General features: G+C 43.9%; 1 protein-coding gene across 1 annotated transcript in view; it reads left to right on the top strand.

Moving 5' to 3' along the window:
• The window catches only part of LOC120053756 (zinc finger RNA-binding protein-like), a 32,580-nt gene extending 8,032 nt beyond the window's left edge, over nucleotides 1-24,548 (top strand). Inside the window, exons 2-19 of the mRNA XM_039000980.1 lie at nucleotides 450-705; nucleotides 1,686-1,800; nucleotides 2,065-2,274; nucleotides 3,984-4,282; nucleotides 4,523-4,708; nucleotides 5,279-5,498; nucleotides 5,651-5,805; nucleotides 7,740-7,859; nucleotides 8,286-8,467; nucleotides 15,589-15,718; nucleotides 15,868-16,091; nucleotides 16,272-16,443; nucleotides 17,487-17,661; nucleotides 20,438-20,526; nucleotides 20,704-20,799; nucleotides 20,930-21,041; nucleotides 21,795-21,892; nucleotides 22,766-24,548. Of these exons, the coding sequence (XP_038856908.1) occupies nucleotides 450-705; nucleotides 1,686-1,800; nucleotides 2,065-2,274; nucleotides 3,984-4,282; nucleotides 4,523-4,708; nucleotides 5,279-5,498; nucleotides 5,651-5,805; nucleotides 7,740-7,859; nucleotides 8,286-8,467; nucleotides 15,589-15,718; nucleotides 15,868-16,091; nucleotides 16,272-16,443; nucleotides 17,487-17,661; nucleotides 20,438-20,526; nucleotides 20,704-20,799; nucleotides 20,930-21,041; nucleotides 21,795-21,892; nucleotides 22,766-22,939 (3,013 nt within the window). The 3' untranslated portion in view covers nucleotides 22,940-24,548. The remainder of the gene's footprint in view (nucleotides 1-449; nucleotides 706-1,685; nucleotides 1,801-2,064; nucleotides 2,275-3,983; nucleotides 4,283-4,522; nucleotides 4,709-5,278; nucleotides 5,499-5,650; nucleotides 5,806-7,739; nucleotides 7,860-8,285; nucleotides 8,468-15,588; nucleotides 15,719-15,867; nucleotides 16,092-16,271; nucleotides 16,444-17,486; nucleotides 17,662-20,437; nucleotides 20,527-20,703; nucleotides 20,800-20,929; nucleotides 21,042-21,794; nucleotides 21,893-22,765) is intronic.

The raw sequence follows: 24,548 nt of genomic DNA on the forward strand, positions 1-24,548 counted from the left end.
AAATTAAAGATGAACATTTTTATTAAGACTATTATTGATCAATTGACCTATGGCTTTTCAAGTCACCCAGGAGTGCTATTTGGAGAGATCCAGGTAAATGTTGCAATTCTTCAGCCATTCATGTACCTGCGACCAAAACAAAGCTACATATGGGCAGTATCAAAACAAGTGATCTAATGATTCTCTAAATAGCAAAATCTGCAGAGCTGGGCAGAGTTTTTGTCAGTTCATAAACCATGTGCCATGGAATCGGCACATCAATTCTCCTGCCAACTATTTTGCAACCTGTATGGTGCAGCTGTACTTTTTTTGGTTCTTAAATTCAACTGGTATACTTTTATTTTTCACAATTTTCTTTAACCAATTTTTGTCTTTAATGTAGGGCTGACAGACAAGTTCCTTCTTTCACTTGCCTCATTCTACCCTCCATCTTGTCTCTCTCCCCACAGCGTTCAGCCTCCACCAGCCTATGCCCATCCCACCACAGCCAGCTACAATGTCCAGCCGGCCCCTGCCGTGGCCCATGCAGTGACTGCCTCCTATGCCTCTGCCCCTGCACAACCAGCCAGGCCCGTTGCCTCTGCCTACCCGGTGGCCTACCAGACCCACCCTGCCCCCCCAGACTATGGCTACCGGCAGCCGGACCCCACGCCCCAACCCACCACCACCCCACAGACATACCAGCTACCGATATACACTGAAACGGTAAGTCACAATTCCATTCCTTATCATCCCATTGCATGCTGTTGTCGTGTTTTAGCTATTGCAGTGGTCGATCACGATCGACTGGTCGAGCGTCAAGGAATTCCTAGTCGATCACCAAAAATGTCTGTAGAAAAGCCAACGATAAAGGCTTGTGCTCCTTTTTCTGTGTGTGTTGCGCTATTAGCAGTAGGTGCACACGTGTCGCTAGCCCTGCGTTTTGATTATTATTATTAGCAGCAGCTCGTTGTCTATATTTTAAAATCGAGGAATATTTCACTTTCTCCGGTCATAGGAACAACATGAATTTATGCATGAGGCAGATGCGGTGCGACACGAGTTTCGCCATCAGGTGGAGACGGTGTGCCCTCGCTCTGGCCAGTCTCACCGACTGGGGGAAAAATCGCTTTTAACGGTCATCCAACTCGGAATTCCAAGTCGGAATTCGGGCCTCTTTCTAGAGCTCCGACTTTCCAATCTAAAGATCATTGACCTCCTTTTTATTCCCGAGTTCCCAGTTGTCTTGAAAGCACCATGACCATCAGATGCAGGTACCATCAGTCCAGTAAAATAAAGAAGCGAATTATTAAAATTTATGCTCCGCTGTGCGTAACAAGTGCTACACCAAGTGATCTATTTTGTATATCAAAGCTCGACTTTTGAAGTATAATGTGGTCTAATAAGGAGCAATATTGGAAGACCATGCATATAGCCAATATGATGTGATAATGTATTAGGCCTACTGCACAAACCTCATTCCTACAGAACAGCTTTTATTATGTTAATGTTAGTTAAGTCATGTTTTAAAAATCTGTGCGGTAGATCTCGGCTTGCTTGACTCAGCTCAGTGGTCACCAACCTTTTCTATTGTATATAAATGCAAGTACATGGGGAGAATTTTAGATTGTTAAAGTCACAATCTATTTTGCATACTATTTACACTTTTCTGCCATCCATGTTCATGCTGTAAAACAACCTTTCAGGATAACTACAGTTACGGACGCCTGCCTCCAGCCACTAGTTATGAGACTAAGCAGTACTACCAGACGAGTATAGCACCAGCCCAGCGGACACCAACAGAAGCTTACTACCAGACAGGTGAGTCATTGCCAACCTTCTTCCCACGCATAATCGCACACAAACAGTCATAACACTCTAATACAGAAGCCACTAATTCATTTGAAATGTTCTCTCGTCTGACAGTACATCGTTTTTTACTGTGTTATACACTATTCGTTTAAACACCTACACTGTGCAAAAGAACTTGGCTGCTGGTGTACTACAAAAGCCAGTGTATTGAGTATCGTTGAATTGGAGCCAAGCCTGTTAAACAACACTCTGTGATGGTTTCCTTCCCTGTAGGCGTGAAGAGTGGCTACAGTCCAGTCAGCACAGTATACAGCCAGCCACCACCACCACAGAGGCATGTCACAACTTTAAAGCCTCTGGCCCCTGCCAGCTCAGTGTCCACCAGCTACAACATCTACCCAGTGTCCACCAGTGTACAGCAGCCCCCCATCTCGTCTTACACCCCCTGCTCGTCCTTCAGCTCCACAGCTGGCACCTACTCTGGTAAGAACAAGAGCTTATCCCCACACAGCCAAGAATCAACCTTTGTGAAATATACACTGCTCAAAAAAATAAAGGGAACACTAAAATAACACATCCTAGATCTGAATGAATGAAATATTCTTATTAAATACTTTTTTCTTTACATAGTTGAATGTGCTGACAACAAAATCACACAAAAATTATCAATGGAAATCAAATTTATCAACCCAAGGAGGTCTGGATTTGGAGTCACACTCAAAATTAGTGGAAAACCACACTACAGGCTGATCCAACTTTGATGTAATGTCCTTAAAACAAGTCAAAATGAGGCTCAGTAGTGTGTGTGGCCTCCACGTGCCTGTATGACCTCCCTACAACGCCTGGGCATGCTCCTGATGAAGTGGCGGATGGTCTCCTGAGGGATCTCCTCCCAGACCTGGACTAAAGCATCCGCCAACTCCTGGACAGTCTGTGGTGCAACGTGGCGTTGGTGGATGGAGCGAGACATGTTGTCCCAGATGTGCTCAATTGGATTCAGGTCTGGGGAACGGGCGGGCCAGTCCATAGCATCAATGCCTTCCTCTTGCAGGAACTGCTGACACACTCCAGCCACATGAGGTCTAGCATTGTCTTGCATTAGGAGGAACCCAGGGCCAACCGCACCAGCATATGGTCTCACAAGGGGTCTGAGGATCTCATCTCAGTACCTAATGGCAGTCAGGCTACCTCTGGCGAGCACATGGAGGGCTGTGCGGCCCCCCAAAGAAATGCCACCCCACACCATGACTGACCCACCGCCAAACCGGTCATGCTGGAGGATGTTGCAGGCAGCAGAACGTTCTCCACGGCGTCTCCAGACTCTGTCACGTCTGTCACATGTGCTCAGTGTGAACCTGCTTTCATCTGTGAAGAGCACCGTGCGCCAGTGTCGAATTTGCCAATCTTGGTGTTCTCTGGCAAATGCCAAACGTCCTGCACGGTGTTGGGCTGTAAGCACAACCCCCACCTGTGGACGTCGGGCCCTCATACCACCCTCATGGAGTCTGTTTCTGACCGTTTGAGCATGCACATTTGTGGCCTGCTGGAGGTCATTTTGCAGGGCTCTGGCAGTGCTCCTCCTAATCCTCCTTGCACAAAGGCGGAGGTAGCGGTCCTGCTGCTGGGTTGTTGCCCTCCTACGTCTCCTGATGTACTGGCCTGTCTCCTGGTAGCGCCTCCATGCTCTGGACACTACGCTGACAGACACAGCAAACCTTCTTGCCACAGCACGCATTGATGTGCCATCCTGGATGAGCTGCACTACCTGAGCCACTTGTGTGGGTTGTAGACTCCGTCTCATGCTACCACTAGAGTGAAAGCACCGCCAGCATTCAAAAGTGACCAAAACATCAGCCAGGAAGCATAGGAACTGAGAAGTGGTCTGTGGTCACCACCTGCAGAACCACTCCTTTATTGGGGGTGTCTTGCTAATTGCCTATAATTTCCACCTGTTGTCTATTCCATTTGCACAACAGCATGTGAAATTTATTGTCAATCAGTGTTGCTTCCTAAGTGGACAGTTTGATTTCACAGAAGTGTGATTGACTTGGAGTTACATTGTGTTGTTTAAGTGTTCCCTTTATTTTTTTGAGCAGTGTATATATTTGTCACAGCGTATGTTTTTACAGTGTGACCCCCCCACCCCCCCCACCTTCTGCCCCGTCTCAACTCTCCATTTGTTTACCTCTCAGGCGTCAGCTACTCTACCTATGATTCAAGTGGTTACACTTCCACCCCCTCGTACTACCAGCCTGCCCAGCTTCCTCCTCCTCAGCCCCAGCCGCCCCCCCAGCAGTCCCATCCGCCTCCCAAGCAGCTCACCAGCTCCTCCTGGAGCAACGCGGGCAGCAACATGGTGACCGCTCCCACGGTCAACGCCTACAAGAAGCCCATGTTCCACCAGAACAAGCTTCAGAAGCCGAAAGGGCCGCCCAAGCAACCCCAGCTGCACTACTGCGACATCTGCAAGATCAGCTGTGCTGGACCGCAGGTAGCGGTGCTTTGTGGATGATGCATTATGAGAGACAGGTTATTTGCTGGCAATGTACATAAGCACTTTAGAGTCAAATGAATGTACAGTATTTTAACATACAACAGTTAAACATGCAAAGTGCCTAAGAGGAGACATACTGTAGCAACACAGGATGTACAGTTTTTGTTGTTGTTGTGGTTGAAGGTTTGCTTTTGTAGATAAGTTGAATTAACTGTTGTTGAATTGTTTTCTCTGCAGACGTATCGAGAGCACCTCGAGGGCCAGAAGCACAAGAAGAAGGATGCAGCTCTGAAGTCTGGCAGCGCGGGGGGGAGCAACGGGCCCCGGGGGATTCAGACCCAGCTACGCTGTGAACTATGTGACATTGCCTGCACTGGCGTAGACGCGTACGCTGCCCATATCCGAGGGGCCAAGCACCAGAAGGTCAGCACAGCTGCACTGACAGGAGGAGTAACATCAGGCAACTAGCTAGCTAATTGATGTACCGTTTAGCTAGCTAATTTGTCTAGATCAGGTCTGTGACAGTCACACGTTGGTATGTCTTTTAGTATAACACTTTTTAATCAGGTATTTATGTGACATCCATTTTGTTGTTACTTTTTATTTTATTTAGCCAGTATAGCCCACTCCGTAACAGTTGCCAATGTTTTTCAGGGAGTCCACCTCACAATGTATTATGATGTTTTATTTAGGGCCGGGGACGATACTAGTATCACGATACTCGTTAGTATCGTGGCAAGGAAACAAAACACAAAGCAGATTTAACTTCTTTAGGAAAACAGCCCTAATGTTGGAAACAAACATCATGTTGTCATCCAGAGTCACATGTATTTCTTTTCCAAGCTATAGCACAATATTTTACATACAGCAGGTTTTTAAAGGACCAAAGAGTTTGGTCTCCTTCGTGTTTTCGTTTTTGCCATGGAAAAACTATTGCGATACTGGTATCGTCCATGCCTTAGTTTTATTTCTCTCCCTCTTAATGCTGTGTAGGTGGTGAAGCTCCACACCAAACTAGGCAAACCTATACCTTCAACTGAGCCTGTTTTAGTGAACAATGCTCCAATTATCTCAACGTCGACAGCTGGGAAGACAACCCCTATCATTGTTACGGCAACTGACCCGGTAGCGCCACCCAAACTAGTGGTCGTAAACGCCACCAAGGCCCCAGCACCTGTGAAGAAGCCAGTCGCACCCAAAATAACCCTCCTTGGTAAGTCTTCCAAGGAATCAGTGTTTATTAGTTGGAATTATGATATCTGTGCTGACAGAATAAACCAATAATGTTTAATTTAAGCAGTAATTTTAGACTCAAACTACAATGCAAAAATGCTCCATACTTATATTTGGCCTTTCTCTTGACAGCCAACAAGCCGGCCACCCCTCCAGTAGCCAAGGAGAATGAGGCCAAGCAGTCAGCAACAGCGTCAAAGAGTGAGACCACGAGTGACGATGAGGACGGGGATGGAGTGGGGAGGCAGGGCAACGTCCAGCCTGTAGGACATGACTATGTGGAGGAGGTAGGAGATAATTTATTTCTTATTTATTTCATTGATTCACTAACCATGTTAACTTCTACTTCATCACAATCCCGGATCCGGGAGCACCCCCATCAGTAAAAAAGCTGACTAGCATAGCCTAGCATAGCGTCACAAGTAAATACTAGCATCTAAATATCATTAAATCACAAGTCCAAGACACCAGATGAAAGATACACATCTTGTGAATCCAGCCATCATTTCTGATTTTTAAAATGTTTTACAGGGAAGACACAATATGTATTTCTATTAGCTAACCACGATAGCAAAAGACACAACTTTTTTTTCCCACCATTTTTCCCTGCATAGGTAGCTATCACAATTTCGACCAAATAAAGATATAAATAGTCACTAACCAAGAAACAACTTCATCAGATGACAGTCTGATAACATATTTATTGTATAGCATATGTTTTGTTAGAAAAATGTGCATATTTCAGGTATAAATCATAGTTTTACATTGCAGCCACCATCACAACTCTCACCAAAGCAACTAGAATAACTACAGAGACCAACGTGAATTACCTAAATACTCATCATAAAACATTTATGAAAAATACACAGCGTACAGCAAATGAAAAACAAAGATCTTGTGAATCCAGCCAATATTTCAGATTTTTTAAGTGTTTTACAGCGAAAACACAATATAGCATTATATTAGCTTACTACAATAGCCAACCACACAACAGCATTGATTCAAACCAACAATAGCGATAACGAATAAACCAGCAAAAGATATTAATTTTTTCACTAACCTTCTCAAACTTCTTCAGATGACAGTCCTATAACATCATATTACACAATACATATAGAGTTTGTTCGAAAATGTGCATATTTAGCGGCACAAATCGTGGTTATACAATATGAATAGTAGCCAAAATGCAAACAAAATGTCGGGAGAAATCTTGGGAGAGGCACCTAATCTAATCAGTAACTAATCATAAACTTGACTAAAAAATACAGGTTGGACAGCAAATGAAAGATACATTAGTTCTTAATGCAACCGCTGTGTTAGATTTTTAAAATTAACGTTACTACGACATACAGCGTGCGTTAAAGCGAGACCGCACCGAAATTAATGGCGGAATAGTAGATTTACATTTTTCAACAGAACAACGAATTAACATCATAAATACTTCTTACTTTTTGATGAGCTCCCATCAGAATCTTGGGCAAGTTGTCCTTTGTCCAGAGGAATCGTTGCTCGGTTGTAGATTGTCGCCTTCAACTTTGGAATTAGCAGTAAACATTAGCCATGTGGCGAAGACGTGTCCAACTCACTATAACGCAGCACTAAGAAATATCCGAAAATCGCAATATACTGATATAAACTGATATAACTCGGTTTAAAATAACAACATTATGATGTCTTTAACACCTATATCGAATACAATCAGAGCCGGATATATCTAAGGCCTATAACGGGAGCTTTCCAGAACGCAATCCTGAGGTCTGTCTTGCGCCATGGCGAATGTTGAAAAGGCTGCACCCCCGGTTCCAAGCCCATTTATATGGCCTCAGATCTGCCTAGCAACTCCATTCCAATTCTCATTGCTTGCTGACATCCAGGGGAAGGCGTATGCAGTGCATGTCGACCAATAGAATACATGCAAATTAATAAACCGACCCTGGAACAGATTGCCTGATTTCAGATTTCTCACTTGCTGACAGGAAGATTGCTCCAACTTGAGTTCTGTTTTACTCACAGATATAGTTCAAACGGTTTTAGAAACTAGAGTGTTTTCTATCCAATAGTAATAATAATATGCATATTGTACGAGCAAGAATTGAGTACGAGGCAGTTTAATTTGGGAACTAATTTTTTACAAAGTGAAAACAGCACCCCCTATTGAGAAAAGGTTAAAGATACTAAGGTTATGGTATGTTGTAATGCAAGTTTACATTTTTTTCCTCAGGTGCGTAATGATGATGGGAAGGTAATTCGCTTCCACTGTAAACTCTGTGAATGCAGTTTCAATGACCCCAATGCTAAAGACATGCACCTGAAGGGACGCAGGCACCGGCTGCAGTACAAGGTAAGAAAATGCATCGTATATAGTACTATCTTTTCGCAAGATGTTTCTAGAGCTAGCAGCTACGTACTACAATGCACTTATTGTACTGCCGAAATTAATTGACTGTAACTTAGGCATTGAACCCTGTGACCTGTTGTACAAGCAATAATGTCAAGTTACTGCAAAACTAGCGCCACTAGATGGCAGAATTTATTTAGGCAGGATGTAGACATTGCTTGATGTCCTGTAGCCCCCTTGTAATTTGGTCATCCGTTGAATTATGTATACCTTGACACATCATATAATTATTTATTTGGATGATGGCTATAGGCCTACCTCTCAGTTGGAGAGTCTGCTACTCACTCACTGGGTGTGTGGTATGTATGTGTGTATGTATGTATGACAGCTCTTGACATTGTTTACTATCCCTTCCATCCCCTTCTGTAGAAGAAGGTGAACCCAGAGCTGCCGGTGGAGATCAAGCCCAGTAATCGGGCCAGGAAGCTGCAAGAGGGCAAACTGAGGAAACAGAAGCAGAAGGCTGTGCTGAAGAGACAGCGGGATGACGAGCAGCGCTGGCACTTGGAGATGAGGTCAGAGCCAGACGGCAGCTGGCACACAGAGATGAGGTCAGAGCCCTTGCTTAGGCACAGATCTAGGATCAAGCTTACCCTCCCCAAATCCTAGACTCATCCATTTGGGGTTAAGGTTTGAGCTGTGCTTAGTCATTCTTCCTATGTTTCTTGCTGATGATGTCAAAGGAAGGCAGACAGGGGAACCCTGCTTGTGGGTGCTGGGTAAATTCCCCATGCAGTTTTGCAGCCCACGCTGTCACACTGTGGTTCAACCAAAAGGGGAATCCCCTGCCTTCTTCAGTAATAGAGATGTTTATCTTATTATGCCTGTTCCCCTTTTCAGTACCTTTTCTCCTAATATATTAATAGAATGCTTGCAACATCTAACGTGATGAGAACTCAATGTATTTATAAAGCCCTTTTTACGTCAGCAGATGTCAAAGTGCTATACAGAAACTCAGCCTAAAACCCCAAACAGCAAGCAATGCATATGTAGAAGCACGGTGGCTAGGAAAAACTCCTTAGAAAGGCAGGAACCTAGAGAGGAACCAGGCTCTGAGGGGTGGTTGTTCCGGGTGGAGATTAAAAGAGTACATGGTCATTAAGGCCAGATTGTTCTTCAAGATGTTCAAACGTTCATAGATGACCAGCAGGGTCAAATAATAATCAGTGGTTGTAGAGAGTGCAACAGGTCAGTACCTCCGGAGTAAATGTCAGTTGGCTTTTCATAGCCGAGAATTCAGAGATCGAGACAGCAGGTGCGATAGTCAAAACCTCAGGTCCGGGACAAGGTAGCACGTCCGGTGAACAGGTCAGGGTTCCATAGCCGCAGGCAGAACAGTTGAAACTGGAGCAGCAGCACGGCCAGGTGGACTGGGGACAGCCAGGAGTCATCAGGCAGGTAGTTCTGAGGCATGGTCCTAGGGCTACGGTCCTCTGGGGGGAGAGAGAGAATTAGAGGGAGCATACTTAAATTCACACAGGACACCAGATAAGACAGGACAATTACACCAGATGTACCAGACTGACCCTAGCCCTCCGGTACATAGACTATTGCGGCTGGAGATACTGGAGGCTAAGACGGGGGGTTGAAGGACACTGTGGCCCCGTCCGACGATACCCCCAGACAGGGCCAACCAGGCAGGATATAACCCCACCCACTTTGCCAAAGCAGAGCCCCCACACCACTAGAGGGATCAACAGACCACGAACTTACTACCCTGAGACAAGGCTGAGTATAGCCCACGAAGATCTCCTCCACAATCATCAAATTGTATTTGTCACATGCGCCGAATACAACAGGTGTATGCACTTCACCTTACCGTGAAGTGCTTACTTACGAGCCCTTAACCAACAATGCAGTTCAATAAATAGAGTTAAGAAAATATTTACTAAATAAACTTTTTTTTTTTTATATATCCAAAAGTAACACAAGACAATTCCATAACAATAACTAGGCTATATACAGGGGCTATTGGTACCGAGTCAATGTGTTGGGGTACAGGTTAGGACCTACTCGTCTCTCACATGGGTAGGCAGACCATTCCATAAAAATTGAGCTCTATAGGAGAAAGCCCTGCCTCCAGCTGTTGCTTAGAAATTCTCGGGACAATAAGGAGGCTTGCGTCTTGTGACCGTAGCGCAGGTGTAGGTGTTAACGCAGGACCAGATTGGAGAGATGGGTAGGAGCAAGCCCATGTAATGCTTTGTAGGTTAGCAGTAAAACCTTGAAATCAGCCCTAGCCTTAACAGGAAGCCTGTGTAGAGGCTAGCACTGGAGTAATATGATCACATTTTTTGGGGTTCTTGTCAAGATTTTAGCAGCAGTGTTTAGATTTGGGTATGTCATTTTAGGCGAAAATTAGGCGCAAAAACGGGCTGATCCGTAAGAGGCTTTCACACTAACTTAACTTTATTTAGTGCTTTATTTTTTTTCATATTTTTTTTTTCAACTTTATTAACCAGGTAGGCCAGTCGAGAACTTGTTCTCATCTACAACTGCGACCTGGCCAAGATAAAGCAAATCAGTGCGACACAGAGTTACACATGGGATAAACAAACGTACAGTGTGTGCAAATGTAGTAAGATTAGGGAGGTAAGGCAATAAATAGGCCATAGTGGCAAAATAATTACAATTTAGCAATTAAACACTGGAGTGATAGATGTGCAGAAGATGAATGTGCAAGTAGAGATACTGGGGTGCAAAGGAGCAAAAAATAAATAACAATATGGGGATGAGGTAGTTGGGTGGGCTATTTACAGATGGGCTGTGTACAGGTACAATGATCGGTAAGCTGCTCTGACAGCTGATGCTTAAAGTTAGTGAGGGAGATATGTGTCTCCAGCTTCAGTGATTTTTGCAATTCGTTTCAGTCATTGGCAGCAGAGAACTGGAAGAAAAGGCGGCCAGAGGAGGAGCTGGCTTTGTGGATGACCAGTGAAATATACCTACTGGAGCGCGTGCTACGGGTGGGTGCTGCTATGGTGACCAGTGAGCTGAGATAAGGCAGGGCTTTACCTAGCAAAGACTTATAGATGGCCTGGAGCCAGTGGGTTTGGCGACGAATATGAAGCGAGGGCCAGCCAATGAGAGCGTACAGGTCGCAGTGGTAGGTAGTATATGGGGCTTTGGTGACAAAATGGATGGCGCTGTGATAGACTACATCCAATTTGCTGAGGAGAGTGTTGGAGGCTATTTTGTGAGTTAAGGATCGGTAGGATAGTCAGTTTTACGAGGGTATGTTTGGCGGCATGAGTGAAGGATTCTTTGTTTCGAAATAGGAAGCCGATTCTAGATTTAATTTTGGATTGGAGATGCTTAATGTGAGTCTGGAAAGAGAGTTTACAGTCTAACCAGACACCTAGGTAGTTGTCCATATGTTCTAAGTCAGAACCGTCCAGAGTAGTGATGCTAGACGGGCGGGCGGGTACGAGCAGCAATCGGTTGAAGAGCATGCATTTAGTTTTACTTGCATTTAAGAGCAGTTGGAGGCCACGGAAGGAGTGTTGTATGGCATTGAAGATCGTCTGGAGGTTTGTTAACACAGTATCCAAAGAAGGGCCAGAAGTATACAGAATGGTGTCGTCTGCGTAGAGGTGGATCAGAGAATCACCAGCAGCAGAGAAGAGAGTCGGCCCGAGAAGAGAGTCGGCCCGAGAATTGAACCCTGTGGCACCCCCATAGACTGCCAGAGGTCCGGACAACAGGCTCTCCGATTTGACACACTGAACTCTATCTGAGAAGTAGTTGGTGAACCAGACGAGGCAGTAATTTGAGAAGCCACGGCTGTTGAGTCTGCCGATAAGAATGTGGTGATTGACAGAGTCGAAAGCCTTGGCCAGGTCGATGAAGACGGCTGCACAGTATTGTTTTTTATCGATGGCAGTTATGATATCATTTAGGACCTTGAGCTTGGCTGAGGTGCACCCATGACCAGCTCGGAAACCAGATTGCATAGCGGAGAAGGTACGGTGGGATTCGATATGGTCGGTGATCTGTTTGTTAACTTGGCTTTTGAAGACTTTAGATAGGCAGGGTAGGATAGATATAGGTCTGTAACAGTTTGGGTCTAGTGTGTCTCCCCCTTTGAAGAGGGGGATGACTGCGGCAGATTTCTAGTCTTTAGGGATCTCAGACGATACAAAAGAGAGGTTGAACAGGCTAGTAATAGGGGTTGCAACAATTGCTGCAGATAATTTAAGAGGGTCCATATTGTCTAGCCCAGCTGATTTGTAGGGGTCCAGATTTTGCAGAACATCAGCTATCTGGATTTGGGTGAAGGAGAAATGGGGGAGGCTTGGGAAAGTTGCTGTGAGGGGTGCAGAACTATTGACTGGGGTAGAGGTAGCCAGGTGGAAAGCATGGCCAGCCGTAGACAAATGCTTATTGAAATTCTCTATTGTAGATTTATCGGTGGTGACAGTGTTTCCTAGCCTCAGTGCAGTGGGCAGCTGGGAGGAGGTGCTCTTATTCTCCATGGACTTTACAGTGTCCCAGAACTTTTTGGAGTTTGTGCTACAGGATGCAAATTTCTGTTAGGAAAGCAAAGGTTAGCTTTTTCAAACTGCCTGTGTATATTGGTTCCGAACTTCCCTGAAAAGTTTCATATCTCGGGGGCTATTCGATGCTAATGCAGAACGCCACAGGATGTTTTTGTGCTGATCAAGGGCAGTCAGGTCTGGGGTGAACCAAGGGCTATATATTTTCTTAGTTCTACATTTTTTGAACGGGGCATGCTTATTTAAGATGGTGAGGAAAGCACTTTTAAAAAATAACTAGGCATCCTGTACTGACAGAATGTCAATATCCTTCCAGGATACCCGGGCCAGGTCGATTAGAAAGGCCTGCTCGCTGAAATGTTTTAGGGTGCTTTTGACAGTGATGAGGGGTGGTCGTTTGACCGCGGACCCATTCCGGACGCAGGCAATGAGGCAGTGATCGCTGAGATCTTGATTGAAAACAGCAGAGGTGTATTTGGAGGCCGAGTTAGTTAGGATGACATCTATGAGGTTGTTTATGGTTTTAGGGTTGTCCAGGTAGACGAGATTAGAGCATTGCAGTGGTCTAATCTAGAAGTGACAAAAGCATGGATTAGCTTTTCTGCATTTCTGGACAAAAAGTTTCAGATTTTTTGCGATGTTATGAAGAAAAAGCTTTTCTTGATAATATTCTTGATATGTTCTTCAAAGCAGAGATCAGGGTCCAGAATAATGCCGAGGTCCTTCAGTTTTACTTGAGACGACTGTACAACCATCAAGATTAATTGTTAGATCCAACAGAAGATCTCTTTGTTTCTTGGGACCTAGAACTAGCATCTCTGTTTTGTCCGAGTTTAAAAGTAGAACATTTGCCGCCATCCACTTCCTTATGTCTGAAACGCAGGCTTTCAAGGTAGACTATTTTGGGGCTTCACCATGTTTCATTGAAATGTACAGCTGTGTGTCATCTGCATAGCAGTTAAAGATGACATCATCAAGAGAGGTAGTGTGTGTGTACAGTTGAAGTCGGAAGTTTACATACACTTAGGTTGAAAGTGGTTGAAAAACTCGTTTTTCAACCACTCCACAAATTTCTTGTTACCAAACTATAGTTTTGGCAAATCACTTAGGACATCTACTTTGTGCATGACACAAGTAATTTTTCCAACAATTGTTTACAGACAGATTATTTAATTTATAATTCACTCTATCACAATTCCAGTGGATCAGTAGTTTACAAACACTAAGTTGACTGTGCCTTTAAACAGCTTGGAAAATTCAAGAAAATGATGTCATGGCTTTAGAAGGTTATGATAGGCTAATTGACATCATTTGAGCCAATTGGAGGTGTACCTGTGGATGTATTTCAAGGCCTACCTTCAAACTCAGTGCCTCTTTGCTTGACATGCTTGACATAAATAATTCTGACATTTCACATTCTTAAAATAAAGTGGTGATCCTAACTGACCTAAGACAGGCAATTTTTACTAGGATTAAATGTCAGGAATTGTGACAAACTAAATGTATTTGGCTAAGGTGTATGTAAACTCCGACTTCAGCTGTGTGTGTATATACAGTGGGGAGAACAAGTATTTGAAACACTGCCGATTTTGCAGGTTTTCCTACTTACAAAGCATGTAGAGGGCTGTAATTTTTATCATAGGTACACTTCAACCGTGAGAGACGGAATCTAAAACAAAAATCCAGAAAGTCACATTGTATGATTTTTAAGTAATTAATTTGCATTTTATTGCATGACATAAGTATTTGATCACCTACCAACCAGTAAGAATTCCGGCTTTCACAGACATGTTAGTTTTTCTTTAAGAAGCCCTCCTGTTCTCCACTCATTACCTGTATTAACTGCACCTGTTTGAACTCATTACCTGTATAAAAGACACCTGTCCACACACTCAATCAAACAGACTCCAACCTCTCCACAATGGCCAAGACCAGAGAGCTGTGTAAGGACATCAGGGATAAAATTGTAGACCTGCACAAGGCTGGGATGGGCTACAGGACAATAGGCAAGCAGCTTGGTGAGAAGGCAACAACTGTTGGCGCAATTATTAGAAAATGGAAGAAGTTCAAGATGACGGTCAATCACCCTCGGTCTGGGGCTCCATGCAAGATCTCACCTCGTGGGGCATCAATGATCATGAGGAAGGTGAGGGATCAGCCCAGAACTACACAGCAGGACCTGGTCAATGACCTGAAGAGAGCTGGGACCACAGTCTCAAAGAAAATCATTAGTAACACACTACACCGTCATGGATTAAAATCCTGCAGCGCACGCAAGGTCCCCCTGCTCAAGCCAGCGCATGTCCAGGCCCGTCTGAAGTTTGCCGATGATCCAGAGGAGGAATGGGAGAAGGTCATGTGGTCTGATGAGACAAAAATAGAGCTTTTTGGTCTAAACTCCACTCGCCGTGTTTGGAGGAAGAAGAAGGATGAGTACAACCCCAAGAACACCATCCCAACCGTGAAGCATGGAGTTGGAAACATCATTCTTTGGGGATGCTTTTCTGCAAAGGGGACAGGACAACTGCACCGTATTGAGGGGAGGATGGATGTGGCCATGTATCGCGAGATCTTGGCCAACAACCTCCTTCCCTCAGTAAGAGCATTGAAGATGGGTCGTGGCATGACAACGACCCGAAACACACAGCCAGGGCAACTAAGGAGTGGCTCCATAAGAAGCATCTCAAGGTCCTGGAGTGGCCTAGCCAGTCTCCAGACTTGAACCCAATAGAAAATATTTGGAGGGAGCTGAAAGTCCGTATTGCCCAGCGACAGCCCCGAAACCTGAAGGATCTGGAGAAGGTCTGTATGGAGGAGTGGGCCAAAATCCCTGCTGCAGTGTGTGCAAACCTGGTCAAGAACTACAGGAAACGTATGATCTCTGTAATTGCAAACAAAGGTTTCTGTACCAAATATTAAGTTCTGCTTTTCTGATGTATCAAATACTTATGTCATGCAATAAAATGCAAATTAATTACTTAAAAATCATACAATGTGATTTTCTGGATTTTTGTTTTAGATTCCGTCTCTCACAGTTGAAGTGTACCTATGATAAAAATTACAATTCCTTATCTCCTGATCAGCATTTTCACCTGACAGAGACGGGTATCTCAGCAGAAAAATCTACCCAGTCAGAATATTTAATAATCCTGTTCTGTATGTGTGTCCTCTGCCAGCCGCTATGAGGAGGGCATGTACTGGAGGAGGAGGGAGGAGGAGCAGCAGTTGTACTGGGGGGAGCAGAGGCACATGATGGCCCCCCCTCCGCTCATGAGCCGGCCCGGCATGCCAGTTCCCCCCCTACTGGTGAGAATCAATGATTCAATCTGTCATTGCTCGATTTACATGAACTTGATCACTAGAGTAAAAAACTGGTGTTTTAGCTTTTCCGTTTGTTTCCAGAAGTGGCTAGTTTTAAGAGGGCACCTGGTTTTATTGAGCTCTTCTCCCCTTAGCAACCTATGCGTCGGCCGGACTCCCCAGACGACCGCCACATCATGGCCAAACACTCCACCATCTACCCTGTGGAGGAGGAGCTGCAGGCGGTGCAGAGGATCGTCTCCCACACTGAGAGAGCCCTCAAACTGGTGTCTGTCTCCCTGCTGGAGAAAGAGCCTCTGTCGGCTGCTCCGTCGGCTGCTCCGTCGGCTGCTCCAGAGGCTGATGCTGGAGAGAAAGGGTAAGAGCTGTATGGGTCTGTACTTGTGCAGTACATCATTCACACAATGTTCTATACAACACATTTATACTTGAATGTTCTGTAACGCTGATCCCTCGTGGTGTGGGCCATGGGCATGTAGCCTGATCTGTAGCTTTTTCTTTACTCATCCCTGCTGGTCCTCTGATCCCTGGTGTATAGACCGGACAACCAGGCGGCCCGTATGCTGAAGGGGGTGATGAGGGTGGGCATCCTGGCCAAGGGCCTGCTGCTCCATGGGGATAGGAACGTGGAACTCATTCTGCTGGCTGCCAAGAAGCCCACCCTCTCTCTGCTGAAGGACATCGCTGAGCAGCTGCCCAAAGAAATGGCGGTAAGACCACAGTCAGCTTTCCTTTAGTGGAACCACTGTCTTTTGGGATCCACTGTTTATGAGATGGAGGTGGGATTTTCTACATGCAGTTGGACTTCACACCAGAAATATTAATCACATCAACCCTTATAAGCAGCCCCCCCCCCCCCAATCATATTTGTTAGGCAAAGTGTCACAACAGAGGAAATCTGATCATTTTAAATACGAACCACAACTCTTGACTTCATGTCGTGAGGTTGTCATCAGGGCTAAAGTGAAAGAAATCGGCACCAACACTGGAGGAGGAACTAATTGGAAGATCACACTGTATCATTAATTATTAAAGGAGAGTGGATACAGATGGACATCAAGGCTATTCAAGACGAAACAGTTAAGGAGAGGACCTATACCAAACAGATTTGGCTTAAAGTACTTGTTTTCATTCAAATACTTTGGCTGCGCTTGATTGAGCTATGAGCTTGTCTGGCACAATGGAAACAATGAAATAGTAAAAAAAAAAAAATACAAGTGCAAATTCTGCACGTCTGGCACTCCAAGCAGGTTCAATTAAATGTTCAAAGCATTTGAAAGAAAACAAATACTTGTTGAGCCCAGGTGTAGATTAAACTTGTGGTGTGAGTGTTGCATTTCCTTCCTCCCTCCTGAAGTTCTGCTACAATAAGTGTTTCATTAGTAGTGCATTTGACTGATCTTTAGTGCCACTGCCTGGTTATGACACCTGAACCCTACAGAGAGAGTGGGGCTATAGTTAAAATTTACTCCCCTAAGGTTACATAAAGCCATTGCTTAAAAACAACATTTCTGCCCATATTGACAATTACTGTCTAATTTTTTTAAAGTAATTCTGCATTTGTCCACAACTGCACAAGGTTATCTAAATTGGCCTTTTTAAAAGCTAAATGCAGCTATTGAGAAATTATTTGAGTATCTGGGGCCAAACACATTAATCCAGTGCCCTATCAAACTAATCCCCCCTGCCCCCCAGTCCATAAAGATAACCCCCTCCTCTGTAGTGAGTAATCCAGTGTCCTTTTAACCGGCAGCCATTTTCTGAAGATCAGTATGAAGTGAAGGCTCACCCTGAGGAAGCCAACATCGTGATTTTTTCGAGCAAGGAGCCAAAAATGCAGGTCACCATCTCTCTAACCTCGCCACTGATGAGGGAGGACCCTGCCCCTGACAAGGAGGAAAAGGCAGGAGACAAAGCGGCTGAGAAAGGTTAGAGAAGCCAAGCTTTCAGTCCAATAAATGCACTGTGTCTTCCAAACCTCAAGCTGAACAAAAAAAACTAAAATGGGACTTTTAACCAAGCACATAATGACTATTTCATCCAAATGTGGTAGATATCGTAGAATAATACTTTTGTTTCTCCCATCCCGGACACCGATGATATGAAGTGAATTGACTCACCATTTTGTTTCTGTCTCTTGTTTTAATTTATCCATTATTTGTAGTTCCAGTAGTCCAGTTTTTCACTTTCCTTTGTCTAATATGGAAATCTAAAGCCGGGCTCTCCGACCTTTCTATGCCATTAGGGTTTTTGTGTATGTTTCTCTGAACATGCCCAGATAGGCCCTATGAAACCATGACAACAATGGAAGTACTGAGCTATGTGAAGATGATGCCCAGGGTTAAGGGTGCATTTAACACTTTTCTGAAATTAAATAATGACATTATTTTGTTACCATTGATTGCCATGTCTATTTCTGTCATGTAATTGGTCAATAGCTGCTAAGGGATTTCACAAGGTCCCATGGCCTTCCCACACTTCCATCTCTCATGCCTGCAAACTGAAACGGCATTATCAAAGTATTGATTGACAAGGTGTTGGAGTGTAATTCTATCCCCACACAATGGTCTCTATTAAAGTTGGGACAAGATTTATGAATAGATTAGGCTGCAATGCAGTGCAGCACACTCTTAGAACCATTGTGAGATGTAAAACACTCCCTCACCTATTTGAGCTGATTTCACCTTTTTATATTACTGTATACACTACTTGGAAAACAAATTATATTTCCCATTGCTTAAGTTGTGTTTGGGTTTGTTGATCAGTGTGTCTGCCTGTATCAGCAGACCTAGACAACCATACAGTATGTACATGTATATCCCCCTGTACCAGAGGATCTAACGCAGGGGTGGGCAATGTTTTTTGCTGAAGGGCCACATTGGGATTACCAAATTTTGTGGAGGGCTACGCAGATTCTTTTACGGACCGAATTGTTTGTCAAAAGCAATTTACGGGCCTGAAAAATGGCAGTTATTTGAAATATATACTACCGTTCAAAAGTTTGGGTCACTTAGAAATGTCCTTGTTTTTTAAATAAACACTTTTTTGTTGTCCATTTAAAATAACAGCAAATTGATCAGAAATACAGTGTAGACATTGTTAATGTTGTAAATTGTAGCTGGAAACGGCTGATTTAAAAAAAAATATATATATATATTTTTTAAATGGAATATCTACATGGGCGTACATAGGCCCATCATCAACAACCATCACTCCTGTGTTCCAATGGCACGTTGTGTTAGCTAATCCAAGTTTATAATTTTAAAAGGCTAATTGATCATTAGAAAACCCTTTTGCAATTATGTTAGCACAGCTGGAAAATGTTCTGATTTTAAAGAAGCAATAAAACTGGCCTTCTTTAGACTAGTTGAGTATCTGGAGCATCAGCATTTGTGGGTTCGATTACAGGCTCAAAATGGCCAGAAACAAAGCACTTTCTTCTGAAACTCGTCAGTCTATTCTTGTTCTGAGGAATGAAGGCTATTCCATGCGAGAAAGTGCCAAGAAACTGAAGATCTGGTACAACGCTGTGTACTACTCCCTTCACAGAACAGCGCAAACTGGCTCTAACCAGAAAAGAAAGAGTAGGAGGCCCCGGTGCACAACTGAGCAAGAGGACAAGTACATTAGTGTCTAGTTTGAATAACAGACACCTCACAAGTCCTCAACTGGCAGCTTCATAAAATAGTACCCGCAAAACACCAGTCTCAACGTCAACAGTGAAGAGGTGACTCCGGGATGCTGGTCTTCTAGGCAGAGATGCAAAGAAAAAGCCATATCTCAGACTGGCCAATGAAAAGATTAAGATGGGCAAAAGAACACTGGACAGAGGAACTCTGCCTAGAAGGCCAGCATCCCAGAGTCGCCTCTTCACTGTTGACGTTGAGACTTGTGTTTTGCGGGTACTATTTAATGAAGTTTTATGGTTATTTCTGATCAATTCGATGTTATTTTAATGGTCCAAAAATTTGCTTTTCTTTCAAAAACAAGGACATTTCTAAGTGACACAACTTTTGTAATTTCTACTTACTTTCTATCTGGTTTTAGATGCACGAGTGGCCTGGAGTGTTTTTTTTGGTTCTTCTCCCCCCCACACACTCACACACACAACATTTTTTACTCAAACCTCCCTCGGGCAGGGTTGAATAGGCTCGTTGGCCAGTTCCTGCCCACGGGCTGTAGTTTGTCCACCCCTGCGGTAATGTCTACCACTTTTGCCACAACAGTCTCTAGGAACATGGAAGTATGGAAAGCCCCATGGTACTGCTTACTGTAGCTTATCTTGTGAAATTACTAAGAAGTTACCATTTGGCATTCCATATGTCTATTCAGTTTAATATGTCTGTCTATTGATAAATAGTATGACATGGCAATGGATGCATTAAGAACATCAAGTCCCAAATCAGAATTCCTTGAGTTCCCAACTTGACTGCATTGTAGGCACATTGTCTTACCATGGAAACGATTTGTGGGAAGACAGTCTGACATAATCATTTTGTTGAATTATCCTGTTTGTCATCTTTTGTTAATCAACACACCCAATGCAATCACTTAAAACATATTGAAATATCTCTCTGTTGTTATTACCGGGCCATAACCCATAAATCTTATGTGAAACAGTACTGTAGGTGGTACTGCTGGACAGTCATATGAGTGATCGATCAGTAATCAATGAGACAGTGTGTCCTTTCTTTCCTACTCTAGGGGTGCCTGAGAAAGACCCTGCTGATGTTCTGAACCAGAACAAGTGCCTGGAATACCTAGCTGCTCTGAGACACGCCAAGTGGTTCCAGGTAAAGACAATATGTACAATGGATCACTTCAAAGTAGCTGGAGTCCCGGATTGTGACGATGACAGCAATGGAGTTGGCCAAACGGCACAAACTGATCTGGGACTCAGGCTAACTCCAAAGTACTCCAGGCTAGCCTCTGTGTAACACTGTACAGTAACAGGTGTGTGGCATCTACAGGCTCGTGCCAATGGTCTTCAGTCCTGTGTGATCATCATTCGAGTGTTACGGGATCTTTGCCAGCGAGTGCCAACCTGGGGCAAGATGCCATCCTGGGTGAGGATGTTCTGTCTCAGTGTTCAGCTTTTCTAAGGAAGCTAGTTGATGATAATTTATGTTTTCGATTGTGTGAATTGTGTCTTACGTGGTGTGTGTGTGTGTGTGTGTGTCCTTTCCCTGTGTTCAGGCTATGGAGCTGCTGGTAGAGAAGGCCATCAGCAGTGCCACAGGGCCCCTCAGCCCAGGGGAAGCCATGCGTAGGGTCCTGGAATGTATCGCTACTGGCATCCTACTGCCAGGTGAGGGAGTTTTAGTATTAGTTAGGCAGGGTGGGATCACCCCACATCTATTAGTTAGGCCATGTTCACCCACATCTATTAGTTAGGCCAGGTTCACCCACATCTATTAGTTAGGCCAGGGTGGAATCACCCCCACATCACATTGATCCCGTGTGGCTCAGTTGGTAGAGCATGGCGCTTGCAATGCCAGGGTTGTGGGTTCGATACCCCCAGGGGACCAGTACGAAAATGTATGCACTACTGGAAGTTGCTCCGGATAAGAGCGTCTGCTAAATTACAAATGTAAAAGAAATGTAACATCTACTGTAGCTCTGTTTTGACCCACCTGGAGCACCTTTGTTCTCGAGTGCTTTCCACTGGTCATTCAGGGTCCAAGGGGAAACTTGCGGTTTGCACTGTACAGTGTGCTTTGTCAGCAGTAAACATAGCTCTGAACATGAAGTAAGTTGTACAAAGAGGTGGTATGTAAGCAGTGAGTGGAACAATCTAAATAATGTGGCAGTAGGATGTGTGTGATAGAGATATATCTCTCACACACACACACACACACACACACACACACACAGAGTACCAGTCAAAAGTTTGGACACCTACTCATTCCAGAGTTTTTCTTTATATTTACTATTTTCTACATTGTAGAATAATAGTGAAGACATCAAAACTATGAAATAACACATATGGAATCATGTATTAACCAAAAAAGTGTTAAACAAATCTGTGTGTGTGTACTGATTTTGTGTTCCTCTTTCTTAGATGGTCCTGGGCTGCTGGACCCCTGTGAGAAACACCAAACCGATGCTCTGGGGAGCATGACCAAACAAGCCAGGGAAGACATTACTGCCAGCGCACAGGTACGCTCACTACCCCACACTCACCATGTGATTGGTATAATCAACTTTAACATTTGGTGGTCTACCATCTTAGACTGGGAAACTGTGCTGCGTACAGAATACATTGAATATGAATTTTTGTAAAGAAATCATGGATACGGTGTGTGTGTGTGTGTGTGTGTGTGTGTACACACAACCTTTAAACCCCATATGTTTCTTTGAGACTGAAAGGATAATCTCACTGAGATCAGTTCTAAAATTGAGTTGCACCCTCTTGCGCTTTTGCCCTCAGAACAGCCTCAATTCGTCAGGGCATGGACTCTACAAGGTGTCAAATGTTCCACAGGGATGCTGTCCCATGTTAACTCCAATGCTTCCCACAGTTGTGTTAAGTTGGCTGGATGTCCTTTGGGTGGTGGACCATTCTTGATACACATGGGAAACTGTTCAGCATGAAAAACCCAACAGCGTTGCAGTTCTTGACACAAACCGGTGCACCTGGCACCTACTAACATACTCTGTTCAAAGGCACTTACAATAGTCTTGCCTATTCACCCTCTGAATGGCACACACAATTCTTGTCTCAATTGTCTCCAGGCTTAAAAATCTTTCTTTAACCTGTCTCCTCCCCTTAATCTACACTGATTTGAAGTGGATTTAACAAGTGACATCAATCAAGGGATCATAGCGTTGACCTGGATTCACTTGGTCAGTCTGTCATGGAAAGAGCAGGTGTTCTTAAGGTTTTGTACAATCATATCCATCTAACTTAAACCCCTAGTTATTATGCTAGCTCTAATTACACTCCATTCGTCTTTGATTTTTACCCATTGATATGTGTGACAATGGAATGTGTTTGAAGTCCACTGATCCTCCTCTCGTCTCTGATTCCAGCATGCTCTACGACTGCTGGCGTTCCGTCAGATCCACAAGGTTCTGGGGATGGACTCCCTGCCGGCGTCCAAGGCCAGCGCTCGGAACCGCAAGCGCAGACGGGACGGGAGCGAGACGGGAGAGGGGGAGGTCAAGAAAGACAAGAAGGAGGATTCAGAAGAGGTGGATGCTTGATCTCTGACAGAGCAGTGTTAGCTTGGATGGCCATCTGGTTTTGCTTCTAATGTTGGCATGAGAATGATAGAGTAAAACAGAAACATATCAGCACCCAGGCTAGAGCAGGTTAGTAGTCTATACTGGCAGAATGTCACATCCTTTAGATTTATTTTTAATTTTCAGAATCTATATGAATATAACTGACTTAGTTGTTCTTTCACCAAGTCGCAACATTTATGTCTCCCCTAGAGGGAATGGGAGGGGAAAGGTAAAGATGATTTACTCTTAAAATTGGCTTTAACGTCAGACTGACTTACTGAGGTTTCTAGGAGCTAATGACTGATAGCCTGCTCCCAGATCTGTATGTGCTTCATGACAACAATCATCAGAGGAGTTTGCTAAAGCACATACTGATCTGGAACCAGGCTAAATGATTGCATCATTCCATTTCCAGAATATTTGCCCACTTAACTTCTGAAGCCCTCCCATTTACAGTACCTGTACCAACCACTGTTCCTTACATTGTTTTGTATGTACTGTAAGGACTTTTCCCCCCTGCTTTTCTTATTGAAGAGAAGATTTAATCCTTTATTGTACAGGCCAGTTATCATATACTGAAGACTGCAGGAGCTACTCATTTAGGTGCATATATTGGGTTTATTTTCATCCTGCCCACAGCTGGCAGTACCCAAGTAATCATCACTTCAGAGCGCAGCTGCACAGGACCAGATCGTAATGCCCATGGTCAATTTGGTTTGTCATTTGATATCGCTATGGGGTTAGTTAGGGACCATCAGTAAATTACACCATGTACATGGGACAACATTTAAAAATATCAATAGCTCCACATTTCAATGACTTAACATCAAACCAACTATACATTTTAGAAATGAATATACAAATATTGAAAGAATTTAAAGAGAACAGGTGTGCAATATGAAGTTATTGTCTCATTTACATTGTGTAATTTATTGACAGTCCCTAACTAGCTCCACAGACAGGCTATCCAAAGTCAACCCAACTTTGCCACAGTTGCACACTAGGCGGCTGAAGCGACTTGGTGAAAGAAGTTGGCTAACTTGCTAGCTAGACTACTTCGAGACATGGTTAGACTGTTTCAAGTTATCTAGAAGGGTGAGTGAATGTAACTGTACTGTTTTGGCATAGTAAAAGTACAAATACTTCCCATGTTCAAACACAGACGAGTAACCCACATCAAAGCACGCCTCCGAAACCGTTCTGTCGCATTTCCTAATGAGACTTGAAACCAAGTTCAGCCCCCCTTAAAGACAGACATGAGTACATTAAAGTAAGTTTTAAAAATGTACAGTTCATTGTGCCAAAACTGCAGGCAATGACAAATAAAATGCTAAAGCTGTAAAGAAACACTGAAAACAGCGCTTTGAAAAGCAATCTCTCTGTGTAGTCTAAAGATGTCTATAAATTTGTCAGACACCTGAAAAGAAAAAAATCGGCATTTTTGAAGATGTGATTGATTGCACCACAAAACGCTTTTAAGGAAATCACTGGGTTATAGAATATGTTTTGTGTAAGAGGAGTTGACAGATAGCTCCTATGTTGCACAGTCTGTCTAGCATGCTATGAGAATAAAGATCTTATGAAATGA

The sequence above is a fragment of the Salvelinus namaycush genome, chromosome 9, assembly GCF_016432855.1.
Source record: "Salvelinus namaycush isolate Seneca chromosome 9, SaNama_1.0, whole genome shotgun sequence".
In the NCBI taxonomy this organism is placed as follows: Eukaryota; Metazoa; Chordata; class Actinopteri; order Salmoniformes; family Salmonidae; genus Salvelinus; species Salvelinus namaycush.